Source organism: Periplaneta americana, chromosome 9, assembly GCF_040183065.1.
Source record: "Periplaneta americana isolate PAMFEO1 chromosome 9, P.americana_PAMFEO1_priV1, whole genome shotgun sequence".
Classification (NCBI taxonomy): Eukaryota; Metazoa; Arthropoda; class Insecta; order Blattodea; family Blattidae; genus Periplaneta; species Periplaneta americana.
Genome location: NC_091125.1, coordinates 115,510,573 through 115,531,575, shown reverse-complemented (window position 1 = coordinate 115,531,575; position 21,003 = coordinate 115,510,573). Strand labels below are relative to the sequence as shown.

At 35.3% G+C, this 21,003-nt stretch overlaps 2 protein-coding genes across 14 annotated transcripts in view; both read right to left on the bottom strand.

Annotated features, from left to right (window-relative positions):
- Positions 1-1,148: 1,148 nt before the first annotated feature.
- On the bottom strand, positions 1,149-10,336 carry LOC138706402 (peroxisomal N(1)-acetyl-spermine/spermidine oxidase-like). Its single transcript, XM_069835665.1, has 3 exons — positions 6,942-10,336; positions 4,776-5,009; positions 1,149-2,700 (listed from the first exon to the last, which is right to left on the bottom strand). The coding sequence occupies exons 1-3, from the start codon at positions 6,995-6,997 to the stop codon at positions 1,380-1,382; spliced, it is 1,611 nt and encodes a 536-aa protein (XP_069691766.1). The 5' UTR covers positions 6,998-10,336; the 3' UTR covers positions 1,149-1,379.
- A 593-nt stretch (positions 10,337-10,929) lies between these two features.
- LOC138706401 (tensin-3-like) overlaps positions 10,930-21,003 on the bottom strand; it is an 812,914-nt gene continuing 802,840 nt past the window's right edge. For all 13 annotated transcript variants that reach the window (XM_069835653.1, XM_069835657.1, XM_069835661.1 and 10 more), the window contains 6 exons: positions 20,263-20,467; positions 19,379-19,559; positions 18,370-18,588; positions 16,733-16,882; positions 16,300-16,582; positions 10,930-14,019 (listed from right to left, as the gene is read on the bottom strand). In XM_069835653.1, coding sequence (XP_069691754.1) covers positions 13,860-14,019; positions 16,300-16,582; positions 16,733-16,882; positions 18,370-18,588; positions 19,379-19,559; positions 20,263-20,467 — 1,198 coding nt within the window. In that variant the 3' untranslated portion in view covers positions 10,930-13,859. The remainder of the gene's footprint in view (positions 14,020-16,299; positions 16,583-16,732; positions 16,883-18,369; positions 18,589-19,378; positions 19,560-20,262; positions 20,468-21,003) is intronic.

The following is a 21,003-nucleotide window of genomic DNA, read 5'->3' as shown; positions in this document are numbered from 1 at the left end:
GCGAGATAGGTTCCCAAGATGCTGTCCGACCATCACAAAAAACAGCGAATGAGAGCCTCCTTAACGTTTCTCCAGCACTACCATGATGGAGAAGATTTTTTGAACAAAACTGTCACAGGGGACGAAACATGGGTCCATTTCGAAATTGAAGAAACAAAAGAGCAATCCAAACAGTGGATGCATTCTCATTCCCCGAGTAAACCAAAGAAGTTCAAGTGAACCTTCTCCATCAGAAAGTGTATGGCTACTGTGTTCTGGGACTGAAAAGGAGTTCTCTTGGTGGAATTCATGGAAACATGGTATGACCATCACTGCAGCCTCATACAGCGTGACTCTTTAACATCTACGAAGGGCAATTCAGAACAAGCGATGAGGAATGTTGTCATCAGGTATTGTCCTTCTTCATGAAATGCTCTGCCGCACATTGCGGCTGCAACAAAGAGGCTCCTGCAGCAGTTTCGATGGGAAGTGTTTAATCATACACTATACAGCCCGGACTTGGCTCCCTCTGATTTTCATCTCTTTCCGCGTGTGAAACGGTGTCTAGAAGGACAACATTTTGGCACAGACAATGAGCTCCAGACCAGTGTAGAGAATTGGCTGAAATCACAGGCAGCTGGCTTCTACTTGTATGACGAGGCTGGTCTGCAGCTCATTGCCTGTGCCAAAATTTTGCTTGCCCAGCACAATAGCAGTGTTGAGCACCTATGTCTGCTGTAGTCTGAGTTGATGATCACTGGTATACAGTAATTTAAAACACTGCTTAGACACAGTGTATAAGTTAATTGTCAATATAGTATCTTTAGAGAAAACTAAGTACAGCTGAGCAGTTTGCGGCAAGTGTAATTTCAGCTGTGGAGGTGTAATAGCATGAATTTGTCACTAAGTAACACTGTACAATTCAGTGATGTCAAGTTAGGCCACTGGTGTCTACTGTCCATGTTTTGCATTAAGCCTAACCTATAATATTTTACATTCCAACCTGCAGTCTATAGTCACGTCACTCTGTCTTGAGCTTTGTCACAGAGAGCAATATTCAGTAATGCATACAGCAACGCCATTGTTAAACCAAGAATTCATAGTAATTTATGTTTCAGCAGTATCTAGATTGAATGCAGCTCATCAGCTAGTAAAGAAATGAAGTGGCCTCTATTAAAAATGCGACTTTAATATTCGGAATAGATTTACATTTAAACATATTTTAAAACATAACATACGGTAGCAAGATATCAACGACAATTAGTAAGAAACTAGTTATACGTAGTTGTTACTTAATGCAGCATTAAATTCGACTTACATATCTCAACTTTGTGGACGAAACTATAGTGATAACACTACATTTTCTAAAATATAGAAAATTGTTTCTTTGAGTGGCTTTATCACACGTTAGGTTGTGGCTTTGGAGGGCCACCCAATCTCTTGGTCAGCTGAAGTATTCTCTCTGCTTCTCGTATTCCACTTAATCGGGCACCATGCGCTGTGGAATGCTGGCCAGGAGATGTTGCCTCACCCGCAAAAAGTAATACAGGTGGATTAGGATCACAGACTCCAGGCACTGGGGTCGCCAATTCACACTGATAGGGCACTGTAGACTGAAGTCCCATATAACTGTAAGCACCGCAGAAGTAAGGATCTGTGCACCATTTCGAACGAAGGACATTACTTGGATATGGCAGTGAAGGATCTCCTGTAAATTGCCGTAGTACTAGGCTCACTGAATTCGCTACTTCATCGTCGCTACAGCTTTCCATAGTTGCAGCTTCAGGACCCGCCACCCAAGCACACAAAACGTGTTGGCTCCCAGGCATTTCTTCAATTGTAGAGAGGCCTTTAACCCACTCTGAACGATCTTCAAGTTCCTCAGCTGACCACGCCAACCGTATACCTCCTTCTCTCCATACCCAGAAAGGTCTATTATATTCCAGGAATATCTTGTTAACGTTGCCAAAACCTAATTTAGAAATAGCTTCTAGTTTCTCACAAGGCAGATTCGGGCAGAATAATGTGCTTGCTTGAGACTTGAGAACACCAAGTGAGACTGTAACAAGGACATAGTCTGCAGGGAATTCATCACCATCACAGCAACTTACGACAGCACGTGGACTATTTTCTCCAGATTGATTCCAGCGTATTTGCTGCACAGCTTTACAATATCTAACAGCACAATCTGGAAGGTCTCGTAATAGAGGTGCCAAGACACCTACAAATCCCAAAGGTATTCGAACATTTCCGCCGGGAATCTCTATGTAGCTTCCAAAGTAATCAGCACTGACTAGAGAAAGATCATCTCCATATCGACAGCGACAACAATTCGTCATTCCATACAGAACCCTGGCGGCGTCATAGCGCTGTTGTGGAGGGAAATTTCCTAGTTCTTGTTGAATGCGTGCGGCCATGAAACTCAAAAGAGAACCATGATCCCTTTCAATACACTCCAGACTGAACAAAGAGGCTGCCTGTTGCTCTATTTGTCTGAACGTGTGATATGCCGTGATGCTGATAGGAAGGTCGATGGCTCGGCCATCACTGGTATAGAACAACCCTTTGTTCAGATCCGGTCGTTGTAGAGGAGGTTTCAAGAGACCTTCTTGTGCAGCCAAGGTGAAAACTGGATTTGCGATGCACCCTCCTTCGATATACTGCGCACCCATCTCTGCTACAATATCTCCAATCCAGCAGGAGTGAATACGTCCTCCTGGCCTGAAAGTAATGGTACCAATAGTGCAATTTTTTACTTAAAATGCATTCTCAGTTATATATGCTATTCCGTGAAGATGAGGTGATATAAAAGATATACAACGATAAAGAAGCTGTGATAGAATAAGAGATACAGGGAAACAGAAGTAGCTTATTTTGAAATACCTACCCGCAGCTAACTGGCTAGTTCAAAAGTGAATTTGAGATTCTTATGTCTTATAATGTGACCTCTTTATATTCCAGAAAACATTTCCAGTTGATTTTTTTTTTTTTTAGATATAAGTAAAGAAGTTGGATTATGAATAACTCTTCCCGGGTTCTCAGCCAGGTGAGTTGGATAGTACCTTCCAAGCTTTCAATGGCTAGTTCACCTGGCTGAGAACCCAAGAAGAGTTATTCTACATCAAATGCTGGGAAAGCCTCAAGTCATACAAGTTGGATTATACATGACACTTTACCATTCACTATAAAAAATGCACTAGTAATTTCAAATATTAGGCCTATCATTAGGTAAGAACATGCATTTTCCTTAATTTGAAAAGTGTGATCCCAAAATTTGCTCAGTCCATTTGACCATTTTTTTTATGATTTATACAATTAGATGATTATATTTTAGCCCTCTATCATTATATTTTAAGCATTTTTTTCTGTCAAAACAAGGGAAAACCTTGTCTAAAAGGTTGTGTTAATGTGCATGTCATTTGAAAACTAGCTCAGTTTAGAAATGTCCAGCAGATTTTGTCTGGAATCCTCTGTCAGGCACAGAATTGTACTACATGCCGCGAATTTAAGACACGATAACTACAGCTTTACTTCTCTTCCAGAGGAAGCCGTTCTAAGAAATGTATCGCATTTTAAAATCGTTCTAGGCCGCGTTTGAACCAGCGAATCTGGGAACTTATGCCCAGTGTGTTTCACTTTACAATAAAAATAATAATAATTTATCTCCCTGATTTCTATTATAAGGAGGAATGTAACAGGTTTTTACCTAAGTACACGGGAATGCCCTACTTTTGCTTCATAATCGCCATATCACTGTATCTCAGTTACCCTTGTAGTTTAAATGGACATCAAAGGATAAAATAGAATTTATTTTCAAATTATTCACAAATTAAAGCTTGAATTTTTTACCATTTCAGGATATGTTTAAGGAGAGAATTAGCTTTAAATTGTTATGTAATGGTGTTAAAATTATATTTTTTAGATAGCATACTGTAAATGGAGATAAGAGTTCATAAATGCTGCAAAATAAATAAACAAGATTCGTTTTAAAAAGCAATCTTGCCACAGCCTGAAGCCATTAAATAGGCCTATTCTTGGCTGATGTAGAGACTTCTTTTCTGATAATTTACATCCTATTATTGCAGTTTTAATTGAAGAGCGTGATCCCAAAACGTGTTCAGTTCATTTTTATGAAAGAACTGGGGTAGTTTTTGTATCCACCATTCTACTGAAGAGACTAGTGAAGTACTTTATGTGGAATGTGTTATTGTATGGGGCAGAAACATGGACTAAGTGAAGAGATGCGAATAGAAGCATTTGAAATGTGGTTATGGAGAAGAATGGAACGTGTGAAGTGGACAGATAGAATAAGAAATGAAGCTGTGTAGGAAAGAGTGGGTGAAGAAAGGATGATGCTGAAACTGATCAGGAAGAGGAAAATGAACAGGTTGGGTCACTGGTTGAGAAGAAATTGCCTTCTGAAGGAAAACCGCATCCTGATATTGTGTCTCAATAATGTTATTTACATCTGAAGTTGTAAAGGTTTCATATGTCGGGAATCAGTCGATAATAATTTGCGGCACAGATTCAAGAAATAACATACCGTACCTTCATTGCATTCAAATACATTGCTCTCGATATTGACATTGACCAAAGAATAAAATTAAACAGAATTTTCTGTTTTATTTAAAGCAAAACCGATATAGGTACATGGACACGTCTTCTATCAATTTACATAAAAAAAACTATGATCAATCAGGACTCGCACGGTGGTACATGCTCCATACACTGCTTACCCAATACCACGCCAATACCCATTGTAGCAAGTGCTGATGGCCGCTGTCTTAGATACTAACCTGTCTGTGGCTTCAAGGACAGTGAAGTTTCTGATACCACACTGGACCAAACGATGTGCGGCCGACAAACCAGCAATTCCAGCGCCAATAATCACTACGGTTGGTGTAGGCTTACAAGGATCTACATAACATGGCTCCACCATACAATGATAGGGCGTTGGAGAATTTGTTGGTGTTATTTCCTTCGTGCAGGTCCCCTTTCCTTTGTTAAAGGTCGCTGATATGCTGAAATATCTGTATTAAAATATCAAGTATTTTCTTATTTCTGTTTTTTTTTTTCATAAATTAAATATAGTAAGGAAGTAATAAAAAGTTAAAAACAAGTAAGTAACTTAGTAATTTAGGTGCGATTTTTGAAGAGCATAATTTCAAAGAGTGTTTTTTTTTACTCAAAACTTTAGAAACTTGTGTACTGAACGCATTATGTCTCTAAAAAAATATAGAAAATGTTATTTTAATATTGACCTAATGACTGAAAATAACACATAAAAATTATACCGAATAATAAAACTAAGTTTTCGTATGTAATTTCTATGATACACGTAGACTATTATTTGCAGTATACCAATACTCTAGAGTTGTTGTTTAGTCAACTGTCCAAAGACAGGTTTGGACCTCATAAGTGACACAAATAAGACATCACCCATGAGACAACTAAATCAGGTAGGGTGGCCAGTTCCTTTCCCCTCAGTTGCATATATCGCTGACTAGCAACATATTATACTAATCAGACTTCGGATGTATACAAACAATATTGTTCTTCCTCGGACACATATCATCAAGTGTGATGTACTGCCTGATAACAGATACAGGTCTATACATCAGCCAGAACCTCAATCAGATGTGCACTCTAGAGCCTAGATCAAAATTACAACATTAAATACAGTCATCAAGCGGGACTTGACCTTCGAAATTATTATCCTTTTTTTTTTTTTTTTTTTTTTTTTTTTTAAGTTATGACATACTTAATATCCTGCATTTGAAATTCGTCACTCGTGGAAGTATTGATAAAATGGTTTTGTAACAAATATCCTTTGATCATGATAACAATCTTACATTGTCAAACGAATGGTTTAAATATATAATTTAATTATATATCATAAAGATTAAAATTAGGGATATCATATAAAATAATTATACGTTATGAAAAATAAATCAGTGCCTCGTAATTTCTCATTACACGTCATCTACGTCTTTTGCAACAGTTCAATTATTCTATCATGTTGCGAAGTGAAAAGTTTAGAGTTCGTTTTCTTTAACTAAGGTATTATTCATAAAAGACATACTGTAACAAATAAATTGAGGAAAACATTATATTCTAAAGAAGGTAAAAAGGTAAAGGTATCCCTGTAACATGCCATGAAGGCACTTGGGGGGCATGGAGGTAGAGCCCCATGCTTTCCATGACCTCGGCACTAGAATGAGGTGGTGTGGTCGGCACCACGCTCTGACCGCCTTTTACCCCCGGGAAAGACCCGGTACTCAATTTTATAGAAGGCTGAGTGAACCTTGGGGCCGTTCTGACCGTAGCCAGCTGCTCTACCAACTGAGCTACCCGGCCGCCCCATTATATTCTAAACTGTACGAAAAATTTCTAAACAATTACAAACACCTATATGTAATTTATTTCTATCCTTGTAAGACGCTCTTCAGAAAAGAAAGAGTCCTTCAATGGTTCATATGGAAATTCTTTCTCTCTTTAGCTTCATTGATGCCTATGTCTGTAACTACTAACTAGTCTGCTTAGATATTTTATGCCCAGTGCAGTACAATCTATAATCAGTGGCTTAGTGTTAGCCTTTACAAAACGAGGGGAGCGAAGTTTGTTAAAAAAAGACTAAAAATGTTTCACATAAAACTTATAGTTATTTTTTGTTTTCCCATTCTTTATTATATTCCAAAACTGATCTTAATCTATTAAGAAGAGGTGATTTGAGTGTGTCTGCTTGCTAACAAGTCAAAAGACTTCAAAATACGACTGAAGGGAGTCCCCCAATTTTCTGACTTCTATAGTAGTACAAAATATAAACAAAAAATACTTAAAAGGTCAAAGAAAAGTTACAATATTAACCTAGTAACCTCTAAAATATTAATGTTTCGTAAAACTACAGGTGTATGTACGAAATGAATATTACATAGAATGAGAGATAAATAAGGTATAATTACCTATATTGTTGAAAACGGTAATTGCTCCAGGTCTTAAAAATCTTTTGGAAGATCATAATAATTATCTATGCTCTGATAATTTCAACATTTTATTCACTGCTGCAACTAAACTTCACACGATATTTCTGAAAACATTGCATTGGTTGCTATGTAGTCTTGTCACATCCTTCCTTTGTTTTTTGGTTTTGTTGAATAAAATTTATAACTATTTCAACGACTGGTAACTCGATATAATAAAATGGGGTATTATTTAGTGATTAATTCATTTAAGGATATAATTATATAATCAGAATTTAATATGCAGTAGCCTACTGATAGAGGTATACAATTCTCAATGCATTTAGAGTGAGTAATGTACGAAACTGATAAATACATACATCTAACCACCTTCTGAAAATCAGCAGTACGGTGGTTCTGTTTATAGTCTTTTTCTTTTACTTATTCTTCTTCTTGATTTTATGGGTTTTTGTTCCTTTATTCGCATTACAACTCTCCAACATTTAAATGAAGTTATGAACTTTACTGTACACCTGAATTGTTTAGAGAGAAAATGTTTTATGTGGTCTTGTTATAATTGAGGAATGGCTTTTCAAAAGCATATGGCTAAAATTTTTGTGAAAATTGAGATTGTTATGTTTTCGTATAGTTTCTACAATTGCCTTTCTATTGGTTAGTTGGTTTTTTTCATAATATGATGATATTCCATATGCTTATAAGCTGCTGAATACCGGTATTGAGAGTTTTTGCAAACTCTGATATCCGCAAAGGTGTTACTGCAAAATCCGATATATGGTGTTTTTAAAGCATTGGATGCTGCTTTTCTTACGTTGTGGAAACACTGATTACTTGCATTTTGTTGGTGTTTGCCGAGATGAGTCCACCATAGATTATCTGGCATTTTTATGGTTAGGGAAAACCTCGGAAAAGCCAAATTAAATAATAAGCCCAAGCAGAAATCGAACCCATGGCCAAACACAGCTCCGAATCAGCAGGTAAATGTACCTGCGATTGAGTCATGCCGATGGCTAAAATATCAGTTTTATTTGCAGAAGTTTAGATATATAGACTTGAAAAAAACCATCACTCACTCTTAATGAGAAAAACTACCAACCAATGTGAAAAATATTTTCATCAGACAAGGGGTAATAAATTCTATGAAATTAAAAAAATTGAGGTGCATGATTGTACCATAAAAGTGTTTTGATATTCAACAAAACCACTGCCACAATTGTTCATTGCTAGAACACTGGGCTTATAAGAGAGGAGGCCGGGTTCAAATCCTGCTCTACCTTTAAGTTCATAACTTGTGTTGGACAAGACCGTGATTCAGGTAACAGGGGTTTTTGTCCAGTTCCCTTGTGACATCGAACAATTTCTTCATCATCATTCATTACGAGTGTAATAAATAAATAAATAAATAATGAATACAGTGATATGATATGGTACGGATTATGGGTGCAGGATGGGACAAGTCCAAGTGAATTTAGGCTATTGAGATGGGCTCATTGCATTACTTTGAAATTTTGATAAATGGCCAACAAATTTTGCCCAGAGCCCTGTACTAAGGTCAGAATTCTTGTGTGTGCTGTAATCCACGGTGTGGGATACCCAGCTTTATTTCCCTTCCAAAGGAAGCCAACTTAGTGATTTTATCGTCCTTAAAAATCAGTCATCCTCGAATGGATCTCAACCCGTAAACCTCCAATGACAAGCATTGTAAGTACTGTTTGTTACTCACGACATGAAGAGCGGGAGATGAAGTGACAGGGAAAAGTATGTTAGTATCCCAGAATTAACAAGCTAATGGACATAAAACAGCAACAGAAGTCTCACTAGTCTCGCCAAAACCTTAAAAAATTCTCAAGTGCAATAAAAAATAAAATAAACTAAGCATTAGTAACTTACAATTATTGCTGTGTTAATGTGCTGCGTTTGTAAATTCATAAAAGTTCATGCATTTGCATATTTGTTCTCTATCGTTGTGTGAATATGCTGAAAGATTATCTACATGAATCACAAATTTCTGAATACAATGATATTACTTTTATTGTGCATAAAAGTGCACATTTTGCCTTTATTTATAAAAGCATCATATGCAGGGAAACTGCATATTATGTACGTTTATTTGTCTTTTCCTCATTTTTAAAAGTGTGTAACCTTGTAAACACGACTAATTTATGTTTATGAATTTTGAACATAACGATGACGCCCTCATAGGGAGCCTCTCAAGTTAGCAATTGGTATTCCTTTACTGCAGTCTTTAGCAGATTTCGACAGAACAATATCCAGTTTAACATCAGTTCCAGGAAATGTAGGAGATAAAGTGAACGAGAAAACAGCAAATATTCTTTTCAAAAACCCTGGCTATTATCAACTTAAAGAAATTCAAGATATTCTCGAAGGAAAAACACCCCAAAAACCAACAAAATTTTCTATAGAACAGCTCACAGCTTTTGTGCAAGATCCTCTTACTTCTTGTGATGTAGAACGAAGTTTTTCGCGCTACAAAGCTATGCTGAGAGACAACAGGCGAAGAATGACAACAGAAAACATACGTCACTGCTTAGTTGTGAACTGTAACAGCATAAATGGAGCATTCAGCAATGAGGCAAGCACTTCAAAATCCATAGACTAAACGTAAGTTACCTATACCGTACCTTATTATTCTGTTAAAATAATCTCAGACTGATAATGCATATTTTGTAGCATATTTATCTATTTTTACGGGATAAATGCATACATATTCTTCACGTTTTTAGGGCATGAACTTCCTTTCCCTGGTAATAACCTGGCTATTGAGATGCTTATCTAAACGGTGTTTATATTAATCAGCAGCCATATGGTCACATTCCTTCAGCTCGTCTTCTCCTGAGTAACCAATAATCCAAGACCACCAAGTACATCGGAGAGATAAACAATTAATTGATTCACAATAAATGAATGAATGAATGAATGAATGAATGAATCAATCAATCAATCAATCAATCAATCAATCAATCAATCAATCAATCAATCAATCAATCAATCAATCAATCAATCAATCAATCAATCAATCAATCGGAGTACAGTTTGTTTTGAAGCTGCATATAACTCAAGTCTGAATTGTAATTCTGTCTAGTAAATTACTATGTGTTTGTTCATAGTCATTGTGATGTAGTATATTGCCTTACGTGAATGCCTGGCGTCTTGCTGGCCCAGTGTCATTGAATCCTCTATTATCTGTGTAATGTGCAAGATAAAAATGACGCAACAAGGTAAAGAGATCAAATTCTTTGTAGAAAAATAAAGTGATTTGGGTACTGTTAAAATTAGGAAAATAACAAGACATACAGTCAACTCTCACTTATCTGGGCTAATAATGAAAGGAAAGGGTGTTTTCTATAATCTCCCGTCAGAAATTGTAATTTCAATAAGAATATATTAATTCACATAACCTTCCTTTCATTTGTTTACACAGCGTTTTTAGTAGACCATACTAATCATACAAGTTTTGTTAAAAATTAAAATATGCACCATGTTGAAGTACTCATATAAAACATTACAACACTCAATGTAAAGAACTGCGTATTAATTGTAGAATTCCCAGTATTATGAAATAATGCATTATGAAGAAAAAAGAAAAGAATTTATTTAATGAAGAGTGATAACAAATAAACTTCGTTTAAATAAAATAACGGTACCACCAGTATATGTTTTATTGCTGTTGCCTTATCCTTTACTCGTATATAGATTATGAATTTATTACTTATGCAATGCAAGTGGTGATAAAAGTTTAAGAAACTTTTGGGAGAATTAAGGAAATGCTTTGATATAATAGTTCAGTATCTTGATGTTAAATGTTCATCAACTATCAGTACTAGACCTTAAGACAACAATATTATTTTTTCGAATACAGAAGGTAACATAAACGACCCAGAGGAATTTTTCAATATCATAATCATCTGCAAACATTTAACCATAGATAAGTGAGAACTGGATGTAATATAAACACTGTTGTACCATCCTCTCATCCCCTTCAAAAGGCATCATGTTTATTAGGCATTGTAAGGATAAAAATGATGTGTAGGCTGTCTTTTCTACAGATACATTTCTCAACTCGTAATCACTGGGATGCTGCATATAAGTATTGATAACTCTTTTACTGTTATTATTATATTATGTAGACTTATATTACATAGGGAAATTGTTATGTTAAACTGAACAAATTAATAATCTAGCTTGTACTTCTCCAGAAAACTCAAGAAATTATTTGTCATTCACAGCAAAGAAATAAGGCTAAAATGAGGCCTTCTAAAGTTACATATATACATCATAAAATAATAGTACAAGTAAAATAATGTAATATTTATATAGTTTCAATTAATAAGGAACAGTTAATAAACAAACATTAGAATGACTACTGCAGGATATTTCATATACTGGCTTAATTTGATGATGAAAATGCTTTATAATTAAAATTATTAAAACTTTGTCAGACAGAGATTATCGTTAAAAATTACATTCATACACAATAACTTTAAAATGGCACACTAAAAGAGTTGCACGACTAAGAAAATTAAAAGTTGATATAGTTACAATTTGTAAGGGTTTATTATCTGGCTCACAGGTTACTATTTTCTCCTTTAAAATAAAGCAGACCTTAACTAACCATTTCTGAAATGTACAGAGCTTATTTTTGTCACTTTTCCTTGACATGAGTTAAAAATGATGTGTAATGTTAGGAACAAATAATATATGCTTTAGTAATTTCAACAATTAAAATTTTAGTAAATTTTCTTAATTTAAATAGGCTACTACTAGTCGATCATAGTACGAATATATGCCTAATTTTAAACTTCACTACGAAAAAAAAAATTAACGTTTCCCCGCTCATGTAAAATGTATTACACATTCATGCTCTTTTATTCACATTGTTTATCTTTGTTATCTTCAACATATTAAGATAAATAATTAGGTATAATTTGAAGTCTCGATTATAGAGCAGATTCAATGGCAGATAAATTAAAACATCCATCTCATCCCTGTACTCCATAGCATTCATACCAAGGCTTCCAGCGCCTTCCAATCCTCACTTATTACACTAAATACTAGCATAACTTTTCAAACTAATGACTTTAACATACAAATAACTTGACAACTCAAACAGCGATAGTGAAACTGAAAGAGCATTTCATCATTAAATTATATCAGTTCATCAGTATTTTGAAACACCTACAGCTTATGGAAGTGCTTTTTATGTAAGTTTTAAGTAGTGTATGAGACTTTGGTGCATGGTTTCGCATATGGTCAACAATGTACATAACACAACTACATGGTAGAATATAGTTCTTCTGCCTTCTATACATTCTTATAGTTGTTATGGCAAGATGTACAATACATAGGAAAGGTCCCATGCGATACTCTTTTTTCAGTATCAAAGCCATAGTTGACCTTTCTTGCACTGATTCTAACACCATATATATGCTGTACATATTAACAAATGGTTAGTTACATGTGTTTGTAATATAGGACAATAGATAGCATATCATCATGTGCATGAAGTGATATGTTGTACACACTGCATAAAAGTATGGACAGTTTTGAGAATGCAGAATATTGTGATACATAATTATCATTTGGCAGATTAGGTTAGGTTAGCTCGGTTATGTTTTCTTAGCAGTGGTGGCAACAGCAGCAGCAATTGTTCTTTTGAAATAAAGCTCTTTCAATAGTGTTTTGTTTCTAACGGTATTGTACTTCTTTATGTTACTAATATATCGTGATCTGTTCTTTTTTTTTCTATGAGAAAAGTGGCTCTGAATACAAAGTATCTCCAAAAGAATTGCATGAAATACTGAACAGGATATTTGGACGACAATTTAGGGCTCAGATTTAATACCGGTAGTACCGGTACTTTTGTTCAGGCTGTGTGTGCGTAAAGGTGCAGGGAGTAATGTTTCTGTTGATTACCTAAGTACATTGCACAAAATGTTTAAGATATTTTACATATACCGTATCGGTTAACTTTTTTAGTTTTCAAGTTTCTAAATTTGAATCCATAGCTGTTTTTTGAAGCTCAATTATTTATATATTTCTTATTATTCAAGTTCAGTAGATTATTACAAAAATTTACGAGTGTAGAATAGTGCATAACATTTACGGCATGAAAAGAACTCTTCTTTAAGAAATTAATTTAAGTTCTTCTGAATATAACTGAAATTAACAATTTAAACATTCAGATAAGAAGTTGCTGTAAATAATTGTTAAGAGCAATTTTTGTTTATAATTACTGTAAATATCCTCAACAATCTATATTTATTTTACTTTAAAAGTTGACCTGCACTGTATAAGACATCATGCATTAGACTAATGATGTGGAATGAACGCTGGTTTGGATCCTCATGGGGGAAGAATTCTGTCATAAAATTTTGGCCAGTGTATAGAACTGGGGCGCTGTGCCTCACCTCTGCTGAGGCATGTCTATAAGGCCAGTAGTCGGCTGGATGGCCTTGGCCGTCCATGGGATGCAGTACCATGAATTTTAAAAGTTGCTAATAACAGTAATTAACAACTTCAGTAACGCATCCAATCTAAGAAATTCAGATTGAATATCTCCGAAACACTAAGGATTATTCTATTTAAGTCATATTACTCACTCAGGAACAATAATAATTAACTAATAAAATATAAAATTTTGCAGTCAGTGTTTTATTTTACTTCAAAACAATTTAGTCATGTTACAGACATAGTTATCTAAAACAAGTTATATAAATTTCAATGTGTGATGTAGTAATTTCTACAATTCTTTATAGGATACTTTGTATTTTAAACGAGGAAGGTCATCAAGTGGTGCAAACCATTGGCAAAGCATTTTGATATTCTCAAAACGCCCGCACTTTGATGTCCTACAACATAGCAGAATGCACTCAATACACCGCATCACACGATGTTTGCTTTGACAGAAGCACCACTCATCATCACTTTGGACACAAAGTTGACAATAGCTGAGGCAGGCTGCTCTGGTTCCAGTTCAGCAAATATGTGGCACTGGTTGTCTGTTTTACTGGCAGGCTTCCTTGCCACAAATCCAAAGCAGCGGCTGAAATAAAATGTCATGTTACATTAAAAGAGTGCAGTTAGCTCTGATTGACAATTATTTACAATAACAGAACAAAAAGTTAACATCTACTCTTGTTGGTAATTGGTTGGTTTCTAATGCTTTCAGACCCTGTAAGAGATACTGAACTCATAGCTTACATTAATAATACTAACATTTGAACTCCTACACATAAGGAATTAGGTTTTTATATTGAAACAAATAGCTCTATCAGTAACATAATTTCATAGGAAATGTGCAATAATGTATTCATTCATTGTGTGTCTGAAGATGATTCTCATAGAAGATTCGATATAATTGCCATCAATAGAAGAACCCAGAAAGCGATGGTCTTAGCCCCTACGATTTGCTTTGAACGAGACACAAATCAAGCACTGCAGATTAATGATAACAAGCGAGCTAAATATGTACCTTGTCTTCCATACCTCAGTGAAAAATATGGCATTTCGCTTTACAACTGGGATGTTACAGGCTTACTATTTGGAGCGAGGGGTTGTTTACCAAAATTTACATGTAATATCCTTAAATCCTTTCAAATTCCCTTTTATATGAGGTTCAGAAGATTGTAATGGAAATTCTGAAGGCCTCTCTTCAAATTCTACACTATCATCTATATGTTAACACGTAAATTTTTGTTTTAATGTACAAATCGAATCATTATTTTGCTCGTTTCATTTCCCTTTATCTTTTATGTTTGTTAATTCCGGATCTCAGTGGTCAACCTCACTTGAGGACGGATGATTTGAAAAAATCTTAGCAGTATTTTTTATTCGATTATATTATATTAGAATTAACTTATTCTTGGAATCATTTAATTATTCCTGTTGTTATGATAGCTTCAATAGCTCTAGTCACGGTATTTCACTGACATTTTTTAGATAATGATAACATTTGATGATTACTAAAATCACTGACAGCCTACAGTTTAAAAGATCACAAAAGGAATTTAAACATTGCATTTGAAATATTGGATGCATGCAAACACCAACGGAATAACTATGCTCTGTGACTGGCAGAAGAAATTTGGGTCGATCTAGACAACACTGGAAAGGACATATATAGGAAAACCTGGAGACGAAATGGGCATACTTGTTCAAGAGGTAGGCCTGGCGAGTCCTCAGCCTCACTTCATTTCACCCACTTTGGTCTGATTACCTGGTTGGGTTTTTACCGAGGTTTTCCCCAACCATAAAGCAAATACCGGGTAATCTTTTGGCAAATCCTCGGGCCTCACATGATCTCACTACAGCTCCCCAAACTATTATTAAAAAAATTGTAGAACATTATAAAATTGTAAAATATTTTTAAAATCTGTAAAAATTGTAATTGTAATATTGTAAAATTTTGACTTGTTCCACATCTTAAAGCTTCATTGTTCATGTAAGATCTATGGAATGTAATAAATGAAATGAAGTATCATGTTGTTGTTGATGATGATGATGATGATGATGATGATGATGATGATGATGATGATGATGATGATGATGATGATGATGATGATGATGATATTGGTTTTATTTCATAAGTATCATTCTCGAATACACTGGCTCATGTATATTAACTATGAAAAAAATCTATTCAGCAGTTTAAGGGATAGCCTATTGCTAAATGGAATTGACTGAAAGAGAAGTTGGGAAGTGAAAAAGAAATTAGAAATACAGAAAATAAATTTGGAAACTACAAACAAACACAAGAGAACCAATTATCTAAACAAAATGAAAATAAATGGAATTGACTGAAAGAGAAGTTGGGAAGTGAAAAAGAAATTAGAAATACAGAAAATAAATTTGGAAACTACAAACAAACACAAGAGAACCAATTATCTAAACAAAATGAAAATAAATGGAATTGACTGAAAGAGAAGTTGGGAAGTGAAAAAGAAATTAGAAATACAGAAAATAAATTTGGAAACTACAAACAAACACAAGAGAACCAATTATCTAAACAAAATGAAAATAAATGGAATTGACTGAAAGAGAAGTTGGGAAGTGAAAAAGAAATTAAAAATACAGAAAATAAATTTGGAAACTACAAACAAACACAAGAGAACCAAATATCTAAACAAAATGAAAACAAATGGAATTGACTGAAAGAGAAGTTGGGAAGTGAAAAAGAAATTATAAATACAGAACATAAATTTGGAAACTACAAACAAACACAAGAGAACCAATTATCTAAACAAAATGAAAAGCATAAATGATTATGATACTGATGATGATGGCAGTTTTTTTGTTGATAATTTGAGAGTGTGGGAACACTTACTTTGAACTGATAGGCATTCCTGTTTCATCACTCTTCTGACTCCAACGATGATCATCTGGGTCGAGCCCACAGTATGAGATAGTAGCAACAGGATAATGTTTGCGGAAAAAGAGCTGGCGTTTGTTGTCAGTAAGAGTGATGCCTTGGCCAGACACCTTGAAATGAACCACGGTAGCTGCTGGTAGAGGTCTTGTTGCAAACATGTGCTGGACTGCCTTCTTTATTGCCTGAGGACCAGTCAGTGATTCAGTGTCCAGTGTGTAGAGGTAAAGGACATTGCAAGCTGAAACAAAGAGAGAAGAAAACATTAGCAGTGTATCATAAGATAATGAGGAGGAAAATTTAAATACTTGGACGAAACTGCTTCACAGTCAGTTATTGCATCACAAATCTCACAGATAAGTTCAATATTGCATATGACATATTTACTTACCTGCACCCTGTGCAAGTAACAGTTGTGCAGTGCTGACTTGGCTTGGACTGTCTGCAGGTAGACGAGACCCATCTCCTTCAGGCAATAGCAAGCGACATGGCAGTGCCATTGGCATGAGGGAGTGCTGGTATACCAGGGCTGAGAGGGAGCCTAGTGAAAAAACAACAAATCATTGCAGAAAAGAGATAGTAAATCATGTATCATAAGAAACAAATCTCATCATTCTGGACTGAAACTTAATTTCACAAAACTGTCTGGAAGGTATACCTTTCAGTGCTTACCATTAATAGGTTTAACAACCAGTACATTGTCGATTGACTAACCGAAAGAAGGAGAATCACTCAATCGAGCAGAGCATGGGAAGCACCAAGAGTTGTATCTTTCTGGCCATAAATGAGTTTTAAAATTATGTTGTTGTTGTTTTCTAATGCCAGGCATTTGACAATAAAGTCATTTGACCTCTTGCACTCCAATATTTTTCAAAGATATTGTCATGGTTAGCCACTGACGCACAGATTTTGAGATATTCTGAATCCATTTCTTGATTTGAGTTGCACAATGGACAGTTAGGAGACTGTTATATTCCAATTCTATGTAGATGCTTGGCCAAACAGTCATGGTCTGTTGCCAATCTAAATGCAGCTATAGACGATTTACGTGGTAAATCGGGGATCAACTGTGGATTATGATGCAGAACGGTATTTGTCGAATACAGGGGGGAGAGTCATTAATTCTTCCCATTGAAGGCTTTATGGAACCAACCTGGACAAATACCCAATGTCCCATCCCTACCTTCCCGTGGTGCAGCTGTTAGTAAGCATAATTTTACAGGCTGAACTAAAGGGAGGGGCTACTCATCAATTAGCACTGGTCAGCTTGATGAGTTAATGACCGAATTTGGTAAAATTTTCCTCTATTCAATACCTAATTCTCTCTTTACCCTTTCCTATCCAGTCCTCTGACTGAACTCTTACTTTCTTCGACCCCGACAGTATTAGAGCATTCGAGGCCTAGGGGTTCATTTCACTTTCCTTCCTACCCTTCCTACTTTTCTGTTCCTAGTGCTGACCTGCTATGGCACTAAAATCGTCCTCCAGTGGCTTAAGGAGGGAAAATTGGTGACCAACAAGATCTCTCAACTAGGTCCAGTGGACCCGTCGACCAACAGCAGGTGTGGTCCTCCAGATATTCTGGGGGTTGTGTGTGAATGAAGTAGCCACCAAAACATTAAAATATGGTGTTCACTTAAATCGGCTACAACTTGCCATTTTCATTTTCGTTTTAAAATTATTTTATATTGTATAGACCTATCTCAATCCAGTTTAGTTGTCTTAGAACAAGTGCTCCACACTATTGTCATATTATAAGCTGATAGAATAATAGGAATGCTCTGTACTGACGGTACCACATCTAAAATATTAGAAGTTTAATATTCTTTCAAGAACGTCCTTGTTTAAGTGAAATTATAACTTATTATTAACACATTTTACTTTAATACGTACGAAATATATATTCATCCTCCATTGGAACTAATGAATTTAAAAAATTCAGAGCAATTAGTTATTGTTCAGTAGTTCATAAAAAGCCTCACAGAAATTTGTACATTGTCAGCAAATTGCATAATCAACAATACATACTGAATACAGGTTCGTTACTGCATCCCTTGAGCTTGACTCCTCTTGATGTAGGTTCAATGAGGAAGTGGCGCACCAGTTCACTGGCAGGATCGTTTGACTTGTTCTGAAGATTGGGTGGAGGCGTAGCAACCTTCAGGGCCAATCCAAATGCACCAGGGAATGAATTGGAATCCCGTACTACGAATGTTCCTGGTGCTTGGTCACGCAGCATGTTTATAGCTGTAAGTAAATCAACATTTTCAAATTTAAAATTCAGATTCAACATAAACAGAATCTTTTAACCGGAAATTACTTTTATGAGTCTTGCTAGTGTTTAAGTAATAGTTCTTTTTTTTTTTTTTTTTTTTTTTTTTTAGATAAACAGATTAAACGATTTTGGTAAATAATGTGAATGAAATGAAATTCAGAAATTGTTAACAATTTCATGGTTAACTTCATGAACTTCAACACAAAGTTTCTAGAACATCAATTTTAAAAGACTATAATTTATATAAATTTAAGATTTGAGCACGCCATTCAATTACGGTATCAGTAGCATATAGTTATTAGGACTACATCAGTTTTATGCCAATAATGATGATTTTATATAATTTTCATCACTTTACCTATTGTTTTAATAAACATTAGTAATTACTAATAAAAAAACACAACTGGTGACAAAAGAAATACGTAGGTGTCTCATCAAGATAAAATAATTCGAAAGTTTGAGAGAACATAATATTATCCTCTGGTTTCACCTATATAAAAAAAAGTAAAGTCATCTCTATTACAAGCCATGCAGGCCCACATGGTAACGGGAAGTTACAGCATCAGTAGCCCTAGAAATGTCAGTCCTATGTGCTTGCCATCTTTAAAGGATTAGGTCAACTGATCAATCCTTGACCCCATCAGGAATCGAATCCGCGACCTTCGGCTCTGTAACAGAGCTTCCTACCAGCTACGCTACTACATGCTCCCGATTTCCCCTGCTCACAACATTGAAACGAACACGTAACCCTAAGTGACTTACCTTCCTCCCTTGAGATTGTTGGTTTGTACCAAAATCTTGATGTATCTCTGACAAATTTAACATGTGCTGGAGAGACTTCTTGAGGTGGTTCACTGTTGGAGTGAAGCGAAGATCGGCGAGAGTGACCATAGTATACTGTTGGAGAAGATTGACCAGTACTGCCATTTTGTAATGCTGAGCTCTGCAACAGCACAGATTACAGCATTAATGACAATGTCTTATCCTTTTCTGGACTTAGTCGCAGCTTATTTAGTTAACCAAATGGACCGGAGTTTGATCCACATTAGATTGTGTGAGACTAGAGGTGGACAAAACAGATGTAGGACAGATTTCCACAGTACTTCGATTTCCGCCTTCATAACTATTTCATCATTGCTTCCTGATTAATACCAGTATATCACGACAACACAATATCTTTATAGGTTAGATATAAAAATAATGAACTAAATATTCCTTCAATGTACTAATATTACAGTTTTTAATTACCAATCAAATATATATTACGAATCAAAGACCTGTTGCAAAACAAACAATGCTGTACGTAAGTTCACAACATTCTAACTGCAGTGTAGGAAAAATGAAAGTACTGGTATTAAAGTTTAAAAAAATAGATAAAACAAAGTTCCGCCATATTGCCTTGCAGACACACTTCACTGAAGAAAATGGTCATCGAATGTTCTTTACGAATTCTTCGCTTATCTCAGAACTGTGTCAACAGATAGTGTGGAATACAGTACAGAAGCTTAAAATAGCTAAAATATGAAAATAATTAGAATCTTTATAGGCTACTAATATTACGCAATTTATGTTCCATAGGTTTTGAGGTCAAACTATGCTACCAGTACATTTTGAAATGATTATAAATTTTCTTGTTTGAATCTGACCTTTGGACTCTGTTGAGGGTAAGAACCATCGGACAGGCTGACGGATGAGTGAGCTGTACCAGGAAATCCTGTTGTTGTGTTCACACCAATGACTCCACGGCCATTACTACTGCCACCACTAGAAGTACTGGTGATGCTGATATTCTGATGTGGCACTGTATTGGCAGGAGGCAGGTCTGACACGGGGGATGGTGATCGGTCCTTGCTGTTATACAAGAAAACAAACATTATTTATACATACCACTTTAATATGACTAGAAACTTAAGATACAAATCAGCAATAGAGGAAAGGTGACTTGAATTTATTCAACTCGAAAAAGGATAACAGGTTAATTTATTAACTTCTGTGACTGGAATAACAAAAAGTACAGGATATGATAATTGTGTTTATTATTCAATAACTACAGCACTCGTATACTACAGTATTTATTGACACTCTACATTTATATATCAATATGACATTTAAGCAAAAAAATATTGTTAGTAAAGTAAAAACTTAAATTTTAGTGTAAATCGTGTAAACTAAAACTTATTCAACTATCTAATCATGAGTGTACAGCAAGTACAAGAAGAAGAAAGTGCCAGGTAAAAATACTGAATAATTAGAAATATCTTTCTGTTTCAACGCAACTCTTTCTTCACACTACTATAGAAGGAGATCGTTAGTTAACTTATATTTCATATAAAGTTCCGCGAACTTTTTTACAAAAGACTTACGGTACTACACTCTCACCATCTGCC